We start from the raw sequence: 23,868 nt of genomic DNA, 5'->3' as shown, positions 1-23,868 counted from the left end.
CATGGATGCTTTATGAAATGACATTTTTTTTCAGTAAAACGAATTGGGTTTTAGTTTTTTTTATTGGTTTTTGTTTTTGTTTTGGTTTAATGAATAAAATGAGTAATGTTTCACATGTTAATATGTTTCAATGTGATTATGATGATATTTTCACACTTCTCTCAAGGATCAATCTACTGTCAATTCATTAAAAAAAGTGGCTGGATATCTTTTCAATGGCTCGACTGACGGATTTTCATAAAATATTTCTGATCATTTCACATCACTAAAATAACAAAAAAATATTTAATTTTTTTTTTAAATTTTATAAAACATATGCCAACAGTGAATAGAATATAAATAATAAAACAAAGAGAACAAGAAAAAGTTAAACAATTTATAAAATAAAACAATGATCATGGAGCCTTTCAACTTTACAGATCTGAATGTCACTAAGTATGATGGTGTGTACATGTAAAATATGGATAGATTAAAAAATAGGATATAATCCTTCTAATGACAACAATATGTACTTTGAACACATGCTAACGACTAAACAAGTCACACTATAAATTAAAAAAACCAGCAATAAACAGAGCATATTGACAACAAGATGAAATCAAATTCATGTTTTTCATGACATAAGCTTTGTGCAATGAAGATGAATACAAATAAAGTAAAGAATTCTGATTGTCATAATTTTTTTTTACGACATGTAATTTGTCCTGAATTATGCACTGAATTCTATTTTCAAATGTATATAAGAAAAAAAATTATTTATCATGGTAGGGGGGGGGGGTTTAAATTATAGTTTAATTATTCTCTCGCTCGCTCTCTCTCTCTCTCTCTCTCTCTCTCTCCTCACACATAAGAACTATGACTGTAAGATTAACTTAACGAGGCCGAGTACAGAACGAGTACGCACGCTTTCGCGCAGCGTTTCATTTGTATTGTGACGTCATCTTTTTGCTTTGTTGACGCCATGGCGTGATAGTTTCAACTGCAGATATTCAGCGAAATTTGTTGAAAATAACTCGTTTGATGTGTAAAATTGATATTATATTGTGGAATAAACATAAATGTCTCGAAGTATAAGCTATATTTGGGCTCGGGTCGAAAACGTGAAGAGGGTTCAGCAAGCCTAACCCTCTGTCACGTTTTCTTAACCCGCCTAAATATCGCTAAATTTATTTATTTCAAGACATTAACCATGTATTTTATATCATTTACCCTTAATATGTGATGTTATATATTTATTTATTACCGAAATATGTCTTAATGTTTTAATAATACAATAAAGGTCACCATTTCCCTCTTTGTCAAATAAAAAATAGCCATTATCTGACAAACTGGGAAATTGGGCGTACAAAAAATAACTTTGATAAGACCCCTGGAACAAACCAGGAGGTAAAAGGTTTTTTTTATTTGACAATTTGATGCCTTTTAGCAATAACTTTAATTTGTAGAACAGAAAAAGAAATCCCTAGGGCAGAAGTTTAAAAAATGTGCAAATTTGGTACATTTCAAGCAAAATCCCATAGAGTCCTATGTTAAAAATTAACAAACTTTGAGATGACCCCTTAAACAAACGGTGTGGTAAATGTCTTATTTTTTTAACTTAAAATAATAATTATATCAGTAGAAATTCTTGTTAAAAATTTCATTCAAAAATCTAGGGCAGAAAAAATTAGACCCGGCCTCGTTAAACAAACAATAAATATTAAATCACTGATACTGGCTTCATTTCATTGTAGGATTGTTTCTAACTAGGCAAATATAACAGAATTACAAATAAATCTAATGTAATAAAACAAGAATAAAAAAATTATAAAATTAATACAAGTATAACCAAAGGAATGTGAAAAAGATTCGAACACAATATTAAAAGACCTATAATTTTAAAATATTCAAAACATAATTAATGATTCACAATAGTGCAGTAACAAACTTTGGTCTGGTGGCATAAGAAATAAGGACTTTATCAGATTTGATCATGTGACCAAATCGTATTTATATCCCCATAAATACAAGAAATATTTTTGATCACAAGCAATTTGTGAGCACAGTTGTTACAATAAACATTCATGTGTAAAACTTTCACTATAAACTATAAATTATGCCTTTTTTCTGATGCCGTGAATTTAAATTCATAATGTGTCCCTCTAATAAAAGATATTACTCCGTCTGTTATGAAAAACTTTTGCGGGGACTATTACCTTACAAAATCGGCAAATTAAAAGTGGTGTCATCAATAAATTTTGACCCTAAAAACATGCCTAAATTCTAGGTATTTTAATAACAGATTTCTTTAGGAAAATGTATGTTTTACAGAAGCAAAATTTTAAAGAGGAGTATGTTGCACAATATTTACACATATGGCTTAATTAATTAACCCACTCAATTGTAACATATAATCTGTAGGTCATTGTGGCAAACAAACAGTGACAGTAAAAGTAGACTTTCCAATTCATGTTAAGTACCTCACAAACATTTTGTAACTAATTAAACCTTCTCTTAACTAGTTTAATAATGAAATCAAAAGGACTATGTGCGGTATGGTCAAATATCTTCCCCAAATTTTAACAAATTTTTTAATAGCATCATATAAAAATCAAATCTTCATAAATCATTGTACAGTGGACACCTATCAGTTTAAACTTGACTTTAGTCATCATTGCTTATTCGCTGCTTATCTATGACGTCACCTAAATGACCTAATTCCCGAAAAATCTTCCAACTTATTTTTAAAGCTCTTTATAAAACTTTAATTTTTGGGGCGAAAAATGCATAATACCACTCATAGTCCTTTCTCTACTTCTATACTTTCTTCCTGTAATAAACACAAACAGGAGACATGATATGGTACCATACAGATAAATGAACATTGCTTAATTGTCCCTTAATAACAACCCTTTAATACATTGTACATACAACTATGTAGTGGGTAAAAGAAAAAAATCCTTGACTAGAGAAAAATCAAGACTAGACCATAAAAAAGATTGACATCATGTGGCAAGGAAAGCATGGACACATATGAACCAGGTCCATTCACAGCTAAGTCCTGTTTTTATAAATACATTTCACATATTTCTCAGAAGATGTACAAGTTTTTTCTTCAGAAATAAAACTAAATCGATTCCTTTTCAGTGGAATGAAATTGAACCTTGCTACTTGATCAGCAACACCAGCAGTTCTGACCATCAGCTGAAGGAGGTACTAGCCCCTATGCTGGAAATGGGTTTCTTGCTGGTCGTATGAAGCTCGCTCGAGTCGAACGTCACTTGTTTAGTAACTCGGGGTTTGGAGGCCGTTCTGACCGGGGCCTCCAGCTCGTCCTGAGATTCGTAACACTCATTGTCTTTTTCCTGGTGAGCTGGGTGAGATTCCTCCTGATTATGTCCTGGTAATTCTCTGAAAACAAGCAACAGATGGAGTTTTTTTGTCAGTTAATTACATGTTACAGTAAATAAACCTTAGGCTACCATTTTTTAATAATAAAAAAATTGGATTTAAATATTTCACGGTTCCTAAACTTTAGGAGCAGTTTATAAAAAGCAATCATGATGGACCACAACTAGTTTAATATACTGTCAAACCTCTTTATCTAGACCACACTTGGACTGAGAACAAAACTTTTGAGATACCCAAGGATCAAGATATATAGGTAAAAATTCTATTTTCAAAAATGAGTCTGGTTTTTCAATTCAATATATTCAAGCCATTTGAAATATCAGTGTTCATAATATGGAAGTTCAACTGTACTTGCAATGAATAAAATAAAAAGCCAGATTTAATATTCCTTTTCAAAATTAAGCATGAAGAAGAAGTCCATTTGACCTAATAAATGTTAAGAATTGAATGACATTTAAATGTAAAATCAAGTAGACTGATTCATATGAAGTCACGATGTGACAAACTGAGTGAATATCAATCAAACCTGAACGATTTTTTCAATGACTGAAATAGAAAATGTGTGGCTGTGTGAAAAATCCTAGGATGCAGCTCGATTAATGTTCTTGAAAGGATGACCAAATTACCGGGTAACAAGAAATACATACCTTTCTCGATTGAAAATCCTGAAGTATTTGAAGATATTCTCCTCTGTGTCATGAGCTGTATCGCCTTCCTGTTCATAAAAAAGTTAATATTCATATCAATTATTATGACCAGCAATTAAATAAAATCTTAATTCACAGTAACTCAAAATATTTATAGAAAAACGAATTAAGTTCACATCAAATATCTTTTACTTTTAACAAAATCAAACGCTCTCAATCTATGACACACTGATTATCAAAATACAAAGAAAAGTATTATTGTCCTTCCAATAATAGAAAAAATCTTATAATTTTAAATTGAAATCTTTCACCATTATTAAATGTATAAATGTATCTGGCCTTGATGTGAGATTTTGAGAAGCTTTAACAATTGAGGTCATGTAAGAAAAGTAGAAGCATGTATTGACCTCCATGAGAGATTTAATTTGTGAGATCTTGCAAACTTTTCAACACTGAAATCTCACTTCGTAAGTACTGAACATCATAATGAGATAAATAATTAAACGAGATATTTCAAGCCCGTTTTCAATGAATAAGAATGATCTACAAAAATAAACTTGACCACCGTTAATTTTCACGAGATATCTTTAACTTGTTATCAGTAATAATTAACTGGTAATAACTGTCTTTTTAAATGAACCCATCTTCCCAAAAGATTTTGCATGATATCTCAAACTTCTAACAACTGAAGTTAAACTGTTAAGAGAGGTCAACATGAATGAACATTACTCTTCCCTTGAGATTTTGTGAGATATTTCAAGCCTTTTAGTTGTAAGGAATGTCATAAATTCACGTAGGTTCCAATGAGATTTTGTGAGATATCTCGAGTCTCTTACCACTGATGACTGGCGAGACAGTTCCCGTTTCGAGTTCTGTTTAGCGAGTCTCTTCTTCTTCTTGTGGAGTGGCTTTGATTCGATGATCATCTCCTCCAGTTCATATGTTGGGTCACAATTCAGGTGGTCTTTCTACAAAACAGTCACATTTAGGTACATGTAATACTTGTAAATAGATCTTATTAAGACTTTCTAGAACTTAATTTGTTTTGCAGATTTGATTTTACTCTTCTCTTTCACTGAAAATGTTTTTTTTTTTTTCTGGAGGCAAAAAATATGCTAAGCCTTGAATTGTTTAGAGTATACATACAATCAAAGATTTGTCTCAATATACCTTAACAAGTGAGTTTAAAAACATCTCTTATACCATTTAAAAAATCCCGTTTTAAATCCACTTGTGGACAATGATTGTGACAGGGACAAAATTAAAGCAAGCAAAATTTTCCAATAACAGTATATTCAATTAAGCTAATTCCAAAAATACCTGAAATAATCAAAATAAAGAAATCATTTTTTTTTCATTTAAAAGGAACTGTAAAAAAAATGAATGGTTTCCCTTTGACAAGCACAAGGAGAATAGAATAGCTTACAGAAGGCACAAATGGAGGCTTGATCTCGCGGTGTAGAATCTTGTCAAAGTCCAGGTCGGCGATAAAGCTGTGCTTCTGCAAGGCCTCAAGTGATGATATCCTCTTCTCAGGATCCAGGTACAATAGCTGAAATACGGACTGACTGATAATAATAACCCAAGAAAATATATACTTTTAACCCACTTGGACCCATAAAATATAGACATTTAACCCACTTGGACCCATAATAAGGTCCTCAGTCTATAACTCAATGCTTCATAAGGTACTCTTTTAGGTTACCTGTTTACAACATTCTCCATAATCTCACTCCAAGTAACTTTCTGTGATAACCTGTGGTAATGTTCTAATATTAATACAGTAAAACATGGTTTTAGCGAACACGCTTATGATGAATTGACACTTAAAGCGAAGTGATTTCCATTCCCCGTGACTTTATTACATGTTGTAAACTTGACGGATATATAACGAATTAGACTTAATATAACGAAGCAAAATCACCTGTACCTGGCACTTTGATATAAGCGTGTTTTACTGTACTATGTTATTATAATGTCAGCTATAATGGCCTGCTATAACATAAAGTCCTTTATAGTTATTTGTTTTTATAGGCCCTATAAAATTACCTGGTACATTAAGTCCTCTATACCTGTTTTTATAAGTCCTCTATTGATAAATACCAGTCCTGTTTAATAAGATTCTTTATAATTACCTGTATTTTAAGGTATTCCATGTAAATACCTGTTTAATAAGGTCTTCTATAATAATTTGTTTTGTTTTTAATGGTCCCATATAATTACCTGTTTTATAATGTTCTCTATAATAACCTGACAGTGTCTTATAATGTCCTATATAATGAACTGTTTTATACACTCTTCTATAATTACCTGTCTTAAAGGTCCTTTATTGACCAGTTTTATAAGGTCCTTTATAATTACCTGCTTTATAAGGCTTCTCTAGTTACCTGTTTTATAAGGTTCTCTATAATTACCTGTTTAATAAGGTCCTTTATAATTACCTGTTTTATAAGGTTCTCTATAATTACCTGTTTTATAAGGTCCTTTATAATTACCTGCTTTATAAGGCTTCCTTATATAATAACCTGTTTTATAAGGCTCTCTTATATAATTACCTGTTTTATAAGGCTCTCTATAATTACCTGTTTTATAAGGCTCTCTGTAATTACCTGTTTTATAAGGTTCTCTGTAATTACCTGTTTTATAAGGTTCTCTATAATTACCTGTTTTATAAGGTTCTCTGTAATTACCTGTTTTATAAGGTTCTCTATAATTACCTGTTTTATAAGGTTCTCTATATTACCTGTTTTATAAGGTTCTCTATAATTACCTGAATTATAAGGTTCTCAATAATGACCTGTTTTATAAGGTTCTCTATAATTACCTGTTTTATAAGGTTCTCTATAATTACCTGTTTTATAAGGTTCTCTGTAATTACCTGTTTTATAAGGTTCTCTGTAATTACCTGTTTTATATGGTTCTCTATAATTACCTGAATTATAAGGTTCTCTATAATTACCTGTTTTATAAGGTTCTCTATAATTACCTGTTTTATAAGGTCCTTTATAATTACCTGTTTTATAAGGTTCTCTATAATTACCTGTTTTATAAGGTCCTTTATAATTACCTGCTTTATAAGGCTTCCTTATATAATTACCTGTTTTATAAGGCTCTCTTATATAATTACCTGTTTTATAAGGCTCTCTATAATTACTTGTTTTATAAGGCTCTCTATCATTACTTGTTTTATAAGGTTCTCTATAATTACCTGTTTTATAAGGTTCTCTATAATTACCTGTTTTATAAGGTCCTTTATAATTACCTGCTTTATAAGGCTTCTCTAGTTACCTGTTTTATAAGGCTCTCTTATATAATTACCTGTTTTATAAGGTTCTCTATAATTACCTGTTTTATAAGGTTCTCTATAATTACCTGTTTTATAAGGTCCTTTATAATTACCTGCTTTATAAGGCTTCTCTAGTTACCTGTTTTATAAGGTTCTCTATAATTACCTGTTTAATAAGGTCCTTTATAATTACCTGTTTTATAAGGTTCTCTATAATTACCTGTTTTATAAGGTACTTTATAATTACCTGCTTTATAAGGCTTCCTTATATAATTACCTGTTTTATAAGGCTCTCTTATATAATTACCTGTTTTATAAGGCTCTCTATCATTACTTGTTTTATAAGGCTCTCTATCATTACTTGTTTTATAAGGTTCTCTATAATTACCTGTTTTATAAGGTTCTCTATAATTACCTGTTTTATAAGGTTCTCTATAATTACCTGCTTTGTAAGGTTCTCTATAATTACCTGTTTTATAAGGTCTTTGCAGCCACTGTGCCAGTTTGATGAGTAATGCACTTTAAGTGTTGTAAACATTTGCTTGGCTTCGTGAATGGAGGTGCTGCTGTGAATATCATAAGGTCGCTGCAAAGTTAAACAAATGTCAGGATATTCAATTTTATTTATTGCACTATTGAATTATATATTAGTACATTCAATATGCATTATAAAACTACCAGCTTAATTCATGTTGAATTATCAGATGGGAGATTTTCCATGGAAAATTCTGAATTATTTTAAACTACTCATTAGAGGTTAATAACTTTGACCTTGATTTTTCACTTACATTTTAATTAAGCACTATTGGAAAGATTAGATCAAGGAGAGAAAATATGTCCAGGACAATAAAGTGATATAACACATGAGATGAAGGGACAGTTAGACTGATTACTATGTGGCATCAGCACAGCTTTTAATACAGTCCCAGTGAAGAGATACATGCATCATTCTATACATTACACAGTAAAACATATTTATAGCAAACAGGCTTATAATGAATCGACACTAACAGCGAAGGGATTGACTTTATCACATGTTGTAAACTTGGCAGATACAACGAATTAGGTTTATAATGAAGCAAAATCGCATGTCCCTTGCACTTCCTTAGCGTGTTTTATTGTATACTATGAACTTACTTTTATTCATTTGCAAGAAATTTTCGTGATAACTTTGTCTTCAAAAATATCCAATACCATGTGCCAGTACTTAAATTCTAAGGTATTTCATTTTCCAGCTAATCTAAATTTACATGTATGTTGTTTGTAGTCCAATATCAACTGCTCATGGTTTCTTTATTAATTTGTCCCAGAATAAAACTCACAACTACTGTTAACGCATTATATTTGGCGTGTACGATATTTGGCGGAAATCAATTTTTGAACAAGTTGGCGTTGATTTAAATTAGCGTATTCCTGAGTGCGACTATTCTTATACATATATGCATGACATTGAGCGATGTACTTGATTTAGCGGAAGCTGCTTTGCACCAAAAGCACTAAAAAGAATAAACAGCCAAATGTAGTATGTTTACAGTATTCATAATATTAAAAATGTATTCTTTCTAGTGTTAAGTATTTACTTTCAAACATTGATTTCATAAATATTTAATTATATATCAGTTACGAGCAATTCAATTGCCATGTACATAAGGTTATAAATTTTGAGCAATGTTATTTTGGTTTCCAAAATTTTTGCATTCTGAATCTAATCATAGCTAGTTTACATTTATGAAAAGAAAAAAATTCAAGCACATTTTAATGATGCTGTTGCTGTTTTGTTATTTTTTAAAAAGGTTTGATCAAAAAAAATAAGTCACCGTGAACCAGTTTATTCCCAGTAAATCACGAAATAAAGGCGCTGCAACTTAAATTTGGTTCAATTTATGGAGCAAAGCATTAGATATCGAAATTCTGGACTATAAGTATCAATCTTTATACAGTAAAACATGGTCATAGCGAAAAATAGCTTATTATGAATTGACGCTTACAGCAAAGTGATTTTCATTCCCCATGACTTTATTACATGTTGTAAACTTGACAGATACCGTAGATTCCTTATTTTACGTGAGTACTTAATTCCGTGATTCAACGGTTTTGCATAAAAAGCAAACTCCGAATTTTTCATCATACTTCCAAACAGTTTACATCTGTCTGAAAAATTAAAGCAAGATTTTAAAATCTGCGAGATGTGCTTCTCGCAATTTTATGCGGATATTTATTTCTGACGCGTTTAATTAGGAATTTACAGTTTAATGAATTATCTTAATATAACTAAATAAAATTGCCCATATCTGGGGCTTTGTTATATGCGTGTTTTTACTGTACCTGGTAAATGCATATTTTAGATTGGTGTTTTAAGTAATACTCTTAAACCTGTCATGCTGAACTGGTAACTTGTTCCAAACACTGACTATTACATGTGTATCATCATCAGGAAAAATCAGATTTTCTTCTGAAAATCCTAACATATTTTAAACTTTTGTACCTCAACATTGCAAACTGTATGTGCCACTGATTAATTAATAAAATGGATGTTTGTCACAGGAGAGCCGATACAAATCACAAGTAGGGTCAGCGAATAAAAGCATTTTTGTGACTAAGAATGAAAGTTGTTTGATAACATTTCACTACATATAATGGTAAGAAAGGAAACCAGTAATTCAACTGGCTGCAATATTGATTTTTACTGTTCCAAGATGACATGCACAAAAAAAAAAGAAAAAAGAAAAAAAAAGGCTGAAATTTAATTCACATTCGTCTGAAATTAGACATCTAAAACTTAAATTAAGTTTTGTTTTGTGAAAATTCTTTAAAATTTTTCTCAAATAGCACAATCAAAATATTGATTTTGCAAAACTCGGGAAAAAATAATTTGTAAGAATTAATTCTTAGCTAACGATACCTTGCACTCAATGGCTCATGCTAGCTGTCACAGTGAAAAAACCCTTTTTTTAATGATTAACTTTTCTCTGCAATCAATTTTTGATGAGCATTGCTAAGCTTAAGATACAGCCTTCTCCATTTTTAACATCTCGCAATGTCTGAAATCCAATAAATTGTCTTGCTCTTGTTATAACTCGCCATCCCCAATCCTACTTCGTCAATGCAATAATGACTTGTGAGGACATTTGTAGAGACGCAGCCACACTTGTTAGCAACATATTCTTTTTCTGGGTTGCTAGGGTTACAATTAACTATGTATAGCAGCTAGCTTGCTTAACATCATCCATAAAACAATAAAATTCTCTCTCGGAATGATTGTCATCATCATATCCACTTCGAACAACAAAGAAAGCATTTTATTATTTAATGTTTTTATCTTTCCATTTCCATTTTAGCTTACCAATTTGTGTCAGTAGTAGTAAATAAGGCTTCAGGTGAAAAAATCTTGAACAGGTTACTTGATACCAAATATAAGGTAAATGCAAAATAAGGAATAGTGAAGTCAACTTAAGTCATAAGGAACTTGAACTGCTATCACCAATGGGTATCTTTATACCGGTATACAACATATGATAACAATATCATGCTCTGTCAGTTTCTTTGAGAATGAGCCCAACACAAAATAAGGAACATATAAAGTCAAGGCCATTGGGAAGGTCAAGGTCAGAAAATTTAGACACATTTAAATTGCTCCCACCTAATATGTGTATCTTTGCACTAAGTTTGATGAAAATAATCTTAGACTTAAAACATTTTCTTCAAAATTGCATGCTTTAAATGCAGAAAATATAACAGACAAACAAAATGACAAAGAGGGATGGAAAATCACCATATCACCCTCTATGTACTCCAATCACTTGCATGGTGGAGCATAAAAAACAAGTATTTAACAGGTTATGAAAAATAAAACCAGATTGATCAATCTAGTACAGTGATGAAATATCCCTCCCCTTATTTGGTGTGTCAAATATTACAGCAATTAATTGCACTACTTGTTTGCTCACTGTCCCTGGAGATTTATTCTATTCACATCAAAAATAGACCATGATCAATTCTGTATCTATTTATCACTTAAGGGTGATTTCAGTGACCTTGTGACAGTAAAACATTATTGAAAATGAAAGGCACCTTGAAATATATTGTGCATTTTACAGGCAAAAATTGAAGTTAAAAATATTATTGTTATAAATGGTGAGTTGGCATTAATATTTTAAGAATTGCAAACAAATTTGTGTCACAATCACTTAATTGTCCACTATAAACTAATAAATTTCACTGTCATAAAGTCAAGATACAGTACTTTGCATTTATACACTACAACTGAACAAAAATCTGAACATGGTTGAAAACCAGAGGCCCATAGACCACATCACTCACCTGAGGAACAATAGGTATCATGATGAAATCAGCTTAATAGAGTCATAATACAAACTACTAGACTCTGGTCAATGTAGTTTAATACATGATGATGATGTATAAAAAAATCCATTTTCCCCTGGATATTCTAATTTTTATTATCATTAGTCCCTTTTCTAACAGGATGATTTTATAGTCATAACAAATGTTGAGCATTGCAGTTCTCAACAAGATCCTAAACAATTGTTTTTTATGTATGGGATACGTGTATAAACCTACATGAAACTCTGAACTCCTTGTGAGACCCAAGAATCATCCTGGGGCCAAAGTCAAAACAATTTTAAAGAATTGCCTGGCTGATTAGTTTCTGAGAAGAAGATTAACTCTATGTAGATTTCGACCCCCCATTGTGGCCCCACCATACCCCAAGGGGGGTCATGATTTTTACAACTTTGAATCTACACTACCTGAGGATGCTTCCACACAGGTTTCAGCTTTCCTAGCTACTTAAGTTCTGAGAAGAAGATCTTTAAAGATTCACTCTATATATTCCTATGTAAAAATTTGACTCCTCCCATTGTAGCCCATCCCTACCCTTGGGGTCATGATTTTCACTACCTGAGAACGCTTCCACATAAGTTACAGCATTTCTGGTTAATTAGGTTCTGAGAAGAAGATTTTTAAAGTTTGATCTATATAATTATATTCCTATGTAAAAATTGGACCCCCCATTGAAGTCCCACCCTTGCCCAAGGGTTCATCATTTTCAAAACTTTCAATCTACACTACCTCAGGATGCTCCAACACAACTTTCAGCTTTCCTTGCTAATTAGTTTCTGAGAAGAAAATTTTAAAAGATTTACTCTATATATTCCTAAGTTCAAATCTAACCCACCCCCCCCCCCCCTTGTGGCCCTACACTACCCCCTGGGTCATGATTTTCACAACTTTGAATCTACACTACCTCATGAAACTTCCACACAAGTTTCAGCTTTCCTGGCATAATGGTTCTTGAGAAGAAGATTTTTGAAAATTTCTCAAATATTTTCAAATAATTCCTAATTAGTTCCCCTTGAAAAAGGGTGTGATCTTTGATTTTCACAACTTTGAATCCCCTTTGCCTATGGATGCCTTGTGCTAAGTTTGGTTGAAATTGGCCCAGTCAAGTTCTTGAGAAGATGTTGAAAATGTGAAAAGTTTATGGACAGACGGACGACAGACAAAATGTGATCAGAAAAGCTCACTTCTGCTCTAAGCTCAGGTGAGCTAAAAATAAATAAATATCAATATCCAATTAATTAATATCTGGGTAGATTGCAATCTTTAAGTACAAGGAAACCAAACAGGAATCTTGATTCAGGAAAATGCATCATTTTTGATGATATTCAGAGTATGATTTCAACTAAATGTAACCAATGTAACCATGTAATGTAACCCCCCCCCTCCCCACCCTCCCAAAAAAAACTTTCCCTTCAAGATAGATTGCTTTTTTGAATAAAAATGTCATTGCCAAACATTCATTAATTTCAGTCACATTCAAAAGTGCTTTGTCATCCAAAACTAATCTAACATCTAAACTGTCAATTACTGGCTAAATACGAGATTGGAACATCCCCATTAGCGTCTCGTCAGTAGCCAATCAAAACAGCATTTGTCAAGTCAGCTTCCGTTGGTAATGACCAAAAAAAATAAAAGACAAAAATCTCTCGTCACAAAAACAACTTAGCTAAATCGATGAGTTGTGGTTTTGAAGGAGCTCTTGAAGCAACTTATGGCACCATTTATAAGACAGTGTTAAGCCTGCTTTTGCCTCTTGTTTGCTAATGATCCACTAACAAGCACTACTTTTATACTTAAGTCTACAGTCAGCAATCTAGACCAGTGCTACTAAAAATTGACTATACATTGTTAAATCAAAAGTAATGTATAGTACATGCATATTTGTATCTGCGTTACTAGTTCTGATCGTAGCTTCCATTGTTAGTAAAAGTTAGATCAACTTTATATAAAAAATGAATTATTCATTGTTTTGAAAAATCTGAATAGTATTGTTTTCAATTGTAATTTTTCATAATTTGGTAAGTAATGATCTAAACATTGTATGCTTTAGAAGTCAAAATCAGACTTCTTTTCTGGAAACAAAATAAAATATGACTGTGTAAATTCTTCAAATCTTCAAGTCTGTCAACAGATTCTACGGTCAATGTGTACTTTAAACCTTGATTCTCTAGACTCACTTTAATAATGTGTAAAGACACTTTAGATAATTACTCAGTGCTTCTGGCAATATTTAAATTGCTGCCAATATTAATCAACATGCTCAAAAGTGATTCCACTAGAGAAATATCAACACAAAAAAGGCATTTCTATCATTTTAGTTCAGATTATTTAGATACCCTTTATATAAGAAATTAACCCAGAAACAAAACAAATTAATCAGAATATTTTTAAATTATGACTCATAAATTTGATGTAAATATTGTTTGTCCATCTATCAAAATGGGGCCCACTGATTACAAAGCTGTGAAACACGTTAGTACATGTATAAACTCTAATGTCAAATTTTTACTTCAGCCCTAAAAGTACCTATTTGGTCTCAAATTTTCACTTTTATTCATACACATTAGTATTCAATACAAATTTGACTTTCAGAGCATGTAGTGAGATTCTGAGAATGAATATGAAGTCCTTGCTCAAAAGGTATAAACGGCCAAACAAATTAATAATAAAAGAACTGGTTCTCAGGCATCACCACAAGTCAAATGCAAAAGCATTGTTGACATTTAATGCCATTTATAGAAATATAGAAGAAATATAGAAGGGGAATAACTCAATTCTAAGTTAAATTACGAAAATTGATTTACTCCCCTTTGCAAATCTTGATTAAAAAAAAACAAAACACAAGGGCTCTGCTAAGCGGAGCATCCCCTCGGGTCATGAAAAACTGTGGAGGGACATGCATTATTTAAGAACATATAGATATAATTCAATTTTCTTCTAAATTTTGGAATAGTTTCACTCATAGTAATTTGGCAGAAAATGCCCTAAATTTGGCTACTTGTAATTTGATTAAAATGGGTTAAATTCAATCTCCTGCCCACTTCAATTTTGAACTTTTGACATTTGTTTAACTCTTCATTACAATAAAAATGTTTGTTTATTACCTTTACAAGATCCAATATATATATATATATCAAGTTTGCAACAAGTTTCACAAGGGGATATAAAGCATAAATGCTCGTCAAAATATACTTTAAAAATATTTGACCTGAGAACCAAGAAAGTAAATTTTTCTGGCCTTATCGACAGGCTTGGTCATAATTATGGCCCCTTTTAGTGCTTTAGATAATGTTGACTCCTTCTGTTCTACTGTCGTTTGACTGTACAATGTCTGATCATGCTGATGCCATATGATTCAGGGCCTGCCAGAAAATCACTTCATACATGCGATGACTGTATTAAGGCTTAATTTTGTGAGACCTTGCCAAATAGACAGCAAATTCTTGTTAATATACTATTTAATAGTGAACTTCTGCCAACAACAGTAACTTCTATATCTCACAAATTAATTCATAGCATGGCTGGGCATTACTTGAAAATTAGAACATTTTATAAAATAAAAGACTTGATATATGATAAGATAGCTTTTTATATTTAACTAAGAGACCAATGTTTAAATAAACCACCGACATTCTCAGATTCAGCAGCAGCTGTTTGCAGTCCAGTTCCCTGACCAGCAATGACCTGATAAGTTTCCACCCATCAGCATCTCATAGGCACACCTTAAAAGGACCCTACTGTATTTTCATCACACGGGGTAAGAACCTCGTAAGTTGTTAGAACTTTTGTTCAAACCATCTGTATAATTATGTTTATGCAATAAAATATGTTCAAACCAAGTATCTCATTGACACATCCTCATTTTTGAGACTATGCAACAATCATACATCCCATTAACTACCTGTCCCATTACAACAGTACATTCTCATAGGCACCCCCTCCACCCAGGGACAACCAATAACTTATCTGATAACTTACCCGTCCCCTCAGCATCTCGTAGGCACACACCCCCAGTGACCACCAATCAACAGCAAAGCTGTAGCCAGGGCACTCATCTAATGCACAGGCGAAAATCTCAGGGGCTAAAATATAAACAGTATTAATAATTAAACCAAAATGCTTTGTAGAATTTTTTTTCCATTTTTTAAAGAGATAAAAGTGAAGACCGGTACAGTACAATATGTAGAATATTACTGTGACTCCCTATAATTATCAGCTTTCCAGCTTGACCCCTTCAACCATAATGATATCAATGATAAAGGAACTCTAAGAGAGTACTGAGCAACTGCTGAATACAGCTTGGTGAACAATTAGTGGTGCCCTTACATTGAGAGAGAACACACCGAGAACACAAGCAACGGTGAACAAGTGCTTGGACTTTGACCTTTCACACCAGCAATTGTTCAAACCATGACCCTTCAGTCAAACTAGATTTCCTGTTTCTTGTGCAAGGTGTCCTACTACAGCTTTTATCATATACAGTAACCATTACTACTTACTGTAAACGTACTATATTAAGCATGTAGAATATTTTGCAGAATATGACTTTTCAACAAGTTACCGTGGCTTTGATTTAGCGCGCATTTCTAAATGTACATATTTTTCTACTTACAGTAAAGCTCATTTAGTACAAACATGGATATAGTGGATTCTCGGATATAGCAAAGTTTTTTTTGAGTCCCTGGTAAAAATTTTCAGAAATCTTTGAAAAATTTTAGGGTTATAAAGAATTCCGATATAACAAATTGACAGATATAGTGAACTGATTTTGAGTCCCGTAGAGATGAATAATAATGAAATTTAACACTTTTTCCACCAAATAAGCTAAATAGATTACACAGCCAAATGTAATACGTTTATAGTATTAGCTTTTTAAAGTAATTTCAAAGGGCAACAACTCCAAACGTTTTAAGAACTTACTGAACACAGGTTATGTAAATGTTTTTAGTATTTTGAAATGCCCACATGAGAAGGCGAAGCATCAGCCACATTGCTAAATATTTATTCTCACCAGAAAGACATAACATAATATCAGGCAGTCACATGTCATGTAAAAACCAATGAAAGTGCTACATTTCAGTCAGAGGGAAAACAAACAGTTATCTGCGACAAGAATTAGTGGACTTTTCATTCTTCCAGCACTTACCCATATAAGGAGTGGTGCCTGACATGGAGGTAGCTAGCTGATTGTCCGTGGTCAAGGTAGCAATGTTGAAGTCTGTGATGTGAACATGACCTGCAGACAACAAATAATCTTTGAATACTCTTTAAATAACATTAAGATGCAATAGATTAAATAAATGAAGGGGTGATGGTGTGGCAAGGATTCATGTGACACAATCGGCAGAGGCTTAGAATGAAGTCCAGTTCCAATGTTGGGAATCTATGCCTTTTCACTTGACCAATTCATTGATCTTTGAAATTCCTTATACTCATGAATATTTATCATTTTCGATCCTCAAATGAATGCATGTATAAACATGCTGTTTTCTGTAAGCAATACAGCATTGGTGGTATTTCCATTGCAAAAGTGTAAAGAAACCAATCAGAAGAGAGCAAGAACTATTCACGTAAACAAGAGAAGTGTATTGAGCTGACCCATGATAAAGCTTGAATGTGTGAAAGTGGCATGGGTTTTGAACTGTGATAATCGTATGCATGGGTTATAATGATGAAAATGAATTATAATAATGCAAATTCTATTCAATATACCAGTACCTATCATTTGATGGGGGGGGGGGGGGTAAAATTCATCTGTTTTTTGGGGCAATCTCATCCACACACAGATCCCATTATCATAGTTTTTGACAGACACCCATATTGTTAAAATTCATAGATGAATTGATAACAACATATATGAATTTAAAGAAAATGGTCAACATATGAAATTCCTTCCTTATTAACCTTTTTTTTTAAAATCTATAGAAACATAAAAATTGTCCCCTATATATGAAAAAATATGATTCCCAACATCTTTATCAATAGCAGTTGGAGAATTGGTAATTTTTTATTTGGGGGGGGGGGGGGGAGAAAGAAAATGAGGCTAAGGCAGATTTAATCCTCTAACCATTCAATCAAGCTATTAACCAATGCCTTTTCTTAAAACCTGTCCATCAGAAAGACTCAATTTCCAGAACCCAAAGAACAAAGATTGGATTAATAATGGTCGTCTGGTCCCCCATTTACAGTTTTTCCATGATGAGTGACAGCAAGACCAGACATGTCCAATCCAATATCTGAAGCGGTCAATTTAGCATTTTATGTTCCTTCTTGGGGCGTCAAATGTCGGGGGAATGTTTGTCCCGGGAATCAATATAGCATACAGAGACCAGGCGACAATGCCGCAAGACATATTGCTGTCTTCATTTCTTTTGACAGGGGCCATTTCTTGTGTTTCTTTGCAAAGAGACACAGATTATCAGTTTTCCAACATTTCCATCAATTTTTATGAAACTTGACATGTCATCATTAATAATTCATCTCCAGCTCTGAGTCTCCTACCGAATTACTTTTGAGCGATATGATATTTATTGATTCCTTGAATAAAATACAGACTTTTCTTTATTCTGAACAGATTAATGCTGATTCAAAACTGTTCAATGGCTGTTATTATTTGTGACAATGTTGTTCTTGAAAAACCAATGTTTCAATAGTTACTATGGTTGCATTAGCAAATCATAAAATTATATCTCCAATGGTTAACCAATGTAACAGTTGCAATTGCTAAAATTCAAACTGTCCTTATTATTTTTTTAGCATTTTGGTTTTTGCAAATAATGAATTTTTGCAGGACTTTCATCAAATCAAGATGGTGGTGCATCGTACTAGGATAGAGTACTATGCTCCTCCATCTTGATTTGATGAAAGTCCTACAAAAATTCCATTTCCTCTCTTAAATCAACCCAACAGCATTGTGTTTTTGACTATACATGTATTAATAAGAATCCAATATACAGTAAAACATGGTTATAGCAAAGTTCCCGGGGCCAATGAACTTACTGCGTTATATCCGTAATTCGTCATATCCGTATAACGAATTTGTAATAATAACTTTAGCAAATTTACTATAAATATATTACATAAATTATATATGTTTTTTTCACTTTACAAACTGTAAGGAAATTTGCAATAAAAGTGTTAAATTTTGATATTATTCACAGTGTTAAATTTTGCTACTTTTCACCTCTATGGGACTCAAAATCAGTTCGCTATATCCATAAATTTGTTGCATCCAAATTCGTTATAACCGTAAAATTTTGCAAAGATTTGTTAAGAATTTTATCAGGGACTCAAAAAACTTCGCTATATCCAAGATTTCGCCATGTCCGTTTTCGTACTAAACAAGTTTTACTGTACATCCCAGTAAATTTCAATACATCCGCCTAAAAAATAATTCTGGAACAAAAAGATTTAGTAGCGCAATCTGTGATCTTAAGGGACACATCATTACAGGACAGATTGTAACACAATACTTGGAAGCAGACACAAACCAATCAAATTCAACTTAACATTCAAATCATTCCATCTAAAAGCATAATCTATTGCATATTTTCATCCCTCATCTTCTAATTCTTGCAGTTGAGCTTAGCGAGGTCTTTGATGGATGAAGTTATAAAACAAGTAATGGCTTAAGGGGAATCAGGGATTATGTAATACCCAGACTCTACACTACTGCACAGTTCTCCTGGGGATGTTATCTACTTTAGACAGAAGCTGTATAAAATACATTAAGCATCAGTCCCTTGGACCTTCCGGAAACGCAGTTCTCTTAGCAATATAAAAAAAAAAACGATCTAATGCTTCTCTTAACTTCACATCTAAAAATCAAAATGTGAACTAATGAAATCAACATGTTCCACCAAATGGACATCTGCTTCTATGATAAACAGATAATAAAACATATGAAAGAAACTTGATGTAATAAATGGTTGCCCTTAGATGATGGAATATCTGTCTCGGAGTCCCCTTTTTACAGCTCAAATGAAAGAATTGGATTAATAGAGTTTTTCCAAATAAATAGAACCATTTTGATAAGACCTTGGACTTTCGGTGGGACGAAACTATCTATTTCTTGCATCAAAACAAGTTAAAAATGACACTGGTTTCTAGCGAAAGATGCACAGATCGCATACTCTTAGCTCAAAAGCCAAACAATTGTTGTTGATTTCAAAGAGTCACGGCTGAGTGGCCTACAATGAAATAGACAGGCCTACATTACAATGGCGTTTGACACAACTACCCAAAGTCCAAGCTCTTGTTAAAATGGTTCTAAATATACTTTTACATTTTGTGGCAAGTTTTTTGGCACTTTCTTCTTAGAGATTTTAAAATCTCAGTGACTGAAAAGCCAATCTACAACTACAATGGTGGGTGGTGGTGGCGGTGGTGGGGTACATGTACTATGTATGCAATATGGGAAAAAAGAGACTTGGTGTGGAAAATAAATATTAATGTTTTTTAATAACTTGTTTATTCTTAATCTTTTTTTTTACATCTGTGCTTTTTCCATAATGATTGTCTTACCTTCCTCATCCAGTAAGATGTTGTCAGGTTTTATATCCCTGTAAAACAGAAGAAAAAAATCATTAAATACTGGTAACTTAAACATACCTTGGAGCTAAAGAAAAACTATCTTTTCTAAAATTCAACCGAATGAAATTTCTGATTGCAAACAATCATATCAACAATCTCATAATTTTACTGCTATCATCACAAAAATGGAAACTTCAAAATTCAAAATACATGACATTAAGAACCATTTTGGGACTATATACAGTTCTAGTGACTTTAAGGACAACTTCTTTTTGAGGAAGGAGATAACTCTTACTGAGATGAATTATTTATTGATCTTTCTGTCACCCGTTCTCAGCACTACATGATTTCATTAATAAATGTGTGCACTGCAGTAACAATCAGGTTTACTTTGAATAATAATAATGTATCATTATCAAAGCAGAGATTTAAGTACAAATATGCAGGTTTAAAGTTTGAGATGCTGCATGTTAAAAATGTTTCCTTGTACCTTAATTCATTTGAACAAATGTTATAGATAGACTTTTATGAGTGTTGACGGGGATTTTCAACCTTAAATTATCTCACAACAATATATTAAATTAAAATGGATGCTGAACAGTGTTATAAATTGTTTTATGCCCAAGTGTGATCTATTTCTGGGTGTACTTTTGCGAAATCGTTCTCCATATTAAAACACCCACAAAGACAAACAGGAGTAAGGAAAAAAATGCAATTTAGAACAATGGGAAGCTGGAATCCTTCACTGAAATTCCTTGGAATGACAGGTTCAATATTTTCTCATTTATCGCGATAGAGCACTTTTACGCTTTCAATATCTTGATTGTTTAATATAATTCTAAGTTCAGCTGAATGGTTCCTGAATGGTCTTGAATTTCGTTACGTATCTTAATTAGATAAATCAAATAATTCTACATTTCCTAAAGGCTTTGAAATGGTGATGATAAAAAAATCTTTCAGCAGGAATTTCTTTTGACCAAAATGTGGCTCCTCATAGTTTATACAGGCCATTACATTAACAGTAAATATCGTAACAACATCTCTATGTCAAGGTCGCAAATTACATTACAGAAGTCAATGGGACAAAGGTCACTGACTTAGTACATGAACTATATTCACTCAGTTGATTAACGGTAATCAATCTTATAAATATAACAGTAATACAATCAGGGGCTCGATGTGGTGGTTTCTCAATGAATGCATACATTGTGTCATTAGAGCAGATGTTTGTGCATACATTCACCAATCAAGTATTGACCTATGTTAGGTGTAGGTGGCTACAACAGAGGACAAGTCTAAATGATTAGCAGGGCTTCACAATCCAGCTCTCTTGATACTTCCTCTTTATAAACTGACTAAAGTTATTGATATCCAATTTTTAAAAATTCTCTGAATACAGCAATCTAATTAAAATCAGAGCCTTCATGCTCTCGTATTTGATATGTCGCTGTGAGCCTCAATTAATGTTATTGAAAGAAAAAATTTTTGGAAAAAATGCATGGCCAGTTGATTTCAAATGAAAATTAAGATTCCCATTCAGTACAAGTGTGGAAGAAGGCCAGGGCAGCTGGGTGTCAGTGAAAGGCAAAATATTCAAATTAGTTTAATTAATTTTACTATGCAATACACTATGACCTTTAACCTTGATGAATGACCATAACTCTTTTTTTCTTAAAATATATTAAATCTTCATTTTTGTCTTAAGATTGAATAATATTCATAATGATATGCAAGAAACAATTTTCTTTCATCCTCCTCGCAAACTTTCCCCTACAATTGTATTTGTCTTCAATAATTAATTTACCAATACCTGTGTACCATACATGTTCTTCTTACCTGTTTAAGATTAATAGAATCATTCATTCACGGTCTAGACCGTAAATCTTGGGCCCAAGGTGGAATTTCACTATCCCCCATGAGTATGTAATGAATGATTAATTTTCTCGCATTAATTTACATGAAAAATGATGTTTGACAACTTTCTCTTTTGGCGTTTAAAAGTGTTTACTTATTTCAGTTTATCCCGCCACATGCTACAAATAGTGCAAGTGAAGAAGAGAGCATACGAAAATATTTTCAATGAAAATATGATTGAAAACTAAGCAAAATAATGACTTATAGATTAGCTAATTCCATCATTTATCATTTTCTTGCAACAAACGATGTTTGTTTTTCATTTTACAGCAGCGTATGAGTAATACACAGTGAAAGACAGAAAAATCTCACTGCTGTCTTACACTGGGAAAACCGATCTCACACCAATGATTATGGAGAAATACTTTTTCTGAGATAGTCCAGCACTTCTGCTTTCTCACGAATTAAATTTGGACGTTTTCCCCCATTTTCTCCCTAGATTTTCCCCATTGTATTTTTTCTCCTAGCATTGTATTTTCCAGTACCTGTGAATGATATACTTCTTCCTGAGATAATCCAGTGGGAAGGCTATCTAACAGACATATAGTTGAATGCCTTACCCTCTCCCTTTCCCCTATTAGGTATTTTATCAGTACCTGTGAATGATGTACTTCTTCCTGAGATAATCCAGTGCTAGTGCTATCTCACAGACGTACAGCTGGATGTGGCTCTCTTCAAACCTGACCTCCTGCTGAATGTGGAACCGTAGGTCTCCCCCCAAAAGTAGGTCAACAACCATGAACATGTCCTCCTCATCCTGGAAGGTGTACCAGAGGTTGACCAGGAAGGGATGGTCCAGGGACGATAGGATCTCCACCTCTCGGAACACGTTCCGGACCGCATCTTTCCTGACACACATGGCCTTGTTCATGTATTTCATGGCGTACATTTTCTTGTTGTCCTTTTTCTGGACTATACAGACCTGAGAAAAAGTGTTGAAACAACTTAACTACACTGAAATTCATCTACAGTATACTGTAGATTCCTTATTTTACTTGAGTACCGGGTACTTAATTCTCGATTCAGCCGTTTTCCTTCAAATCACAAGAACATAAAATTGCGAATGCCGAATTTTTATCACAGTTTCATGTAGTTTGCATATATGTCAGAAAGCAAAGTTTCAAAATTCATGACATTTGTTTCTCAGGATTTTATGCGGATATTAATTCCTCATGTTTAATAAGGAATCTATAGTCATTCAGCTATGAACTAGACTCTTTTAAAAATCTCGAGCAAATATTTCCAGATTACAAAAAGGGAGATAAATGGAGAACTTTATTAATGGATTAAAAGATGCTTAGTTACCATGGTTACCTGATAACACTCAGAAAATATATGTAAATAAATGTTTAATCTATTTAACAGCATCTTTTTATACATTATGTACAGGTGCATTATTTTAAGAGAACAGTATTTCATACTATGTCATTGCGTGAATTTTCCTAGCTGACGTTGTACATGTAATATCTTATCAACTTTTGGTCGTTGATTTATTCTGACATTTGATGTGCTTTCTTTTGTTTAACAATTTTGTATCAATGGGGTTAGCTTTGTGACATATACAATTTAAATTAGCTACCTTTCCAAAGCTTCCCTTGCCTATGGCCCTCAGAATTTGGAAGTGGTCAAAATTCACTGAAAAGAAAAAAAGTAACAGACATTATAGTGGGTGCTTTTGATTACATTATCAAAATTAAAATGGCAATATTTGTTCATTATGGTGAGATAAAATACTCTAGT

At 32.7% G+C, this 23,868-nt stretch overlaps 1 protein-coding gene across 2 annotated transcripts in view; it reads right to left on the bottom strand.

The window, feature by feature from the left end:
* Positions 1-271: 271 nt before the first annotated feature.
* Positions 272-23,868, bottom strand: part of LOC128182337 (serine/threonine-protein kinase 32B-like) — a 35,691-nt gene continuing 12,094 nt past the window's right edge. For both annotated transcript variants that reach the window (XM_052850933.1, XM_052850934.1), the window contains 10 exons: positions 23,708-23,763; positions 22,725-23,050; positions 20,206-20,243; positions 16,829-16,918; positions 15,661-15,764; positions 7,793-7,909; positions 5,464-5,589; positions 4,874-5,005; positions 4,038-4,105; positions 272-3,390 (listed from right to left, as the gene is read on the bottom strand). In XM_052850933.1, coding sequence (XP_052706893.1) covers positions 3,180-3,390; positions 4,038-4,105; positions 4,874-5,005; positions 5,464-5,589; positions 7,793-7,909; positions 15,661-15,764; positions 16,829-16,918; positions 20,206-20,243; positions 22,725-23,050; positions 23,708-23,763 — 1,268 coding nt within the window. In that variant the 3' untranslated portion in view covers positions 272-3,179. The remainder of the gene's footprint in view (positions 3,391-4,037; positions 4,106-4,873; positions 5,006-5,463; positions 5,590-7,792; positions 7,910-15,660; positions 15,765-16,828; positions 16,919-20,205; positions 20,244-22,724; positions 23,051-23,707; positions 23,764-23,868) is intronic.

The sequence above is a fragment of the Crassostrea angulata genome, chromosome 4, assembly GCF_025612915.1.
Source record: "Crassostrea angulata isolate pt1a10 chromosome 4, ASM2561291v2, whole genome shotgun sequence".
Taxonomy (NCBI): domain Eukaryota; kingdom Metazoa; phylum Mollusca; class Bivalvia; order Ostreida; family Ostreidae; genus Magallana; species Magallana angulata.
Note: the sequence above shows the minus strand (reverse complement) of the source record. Positions and strands in the feature narration are given on the sequence as shown.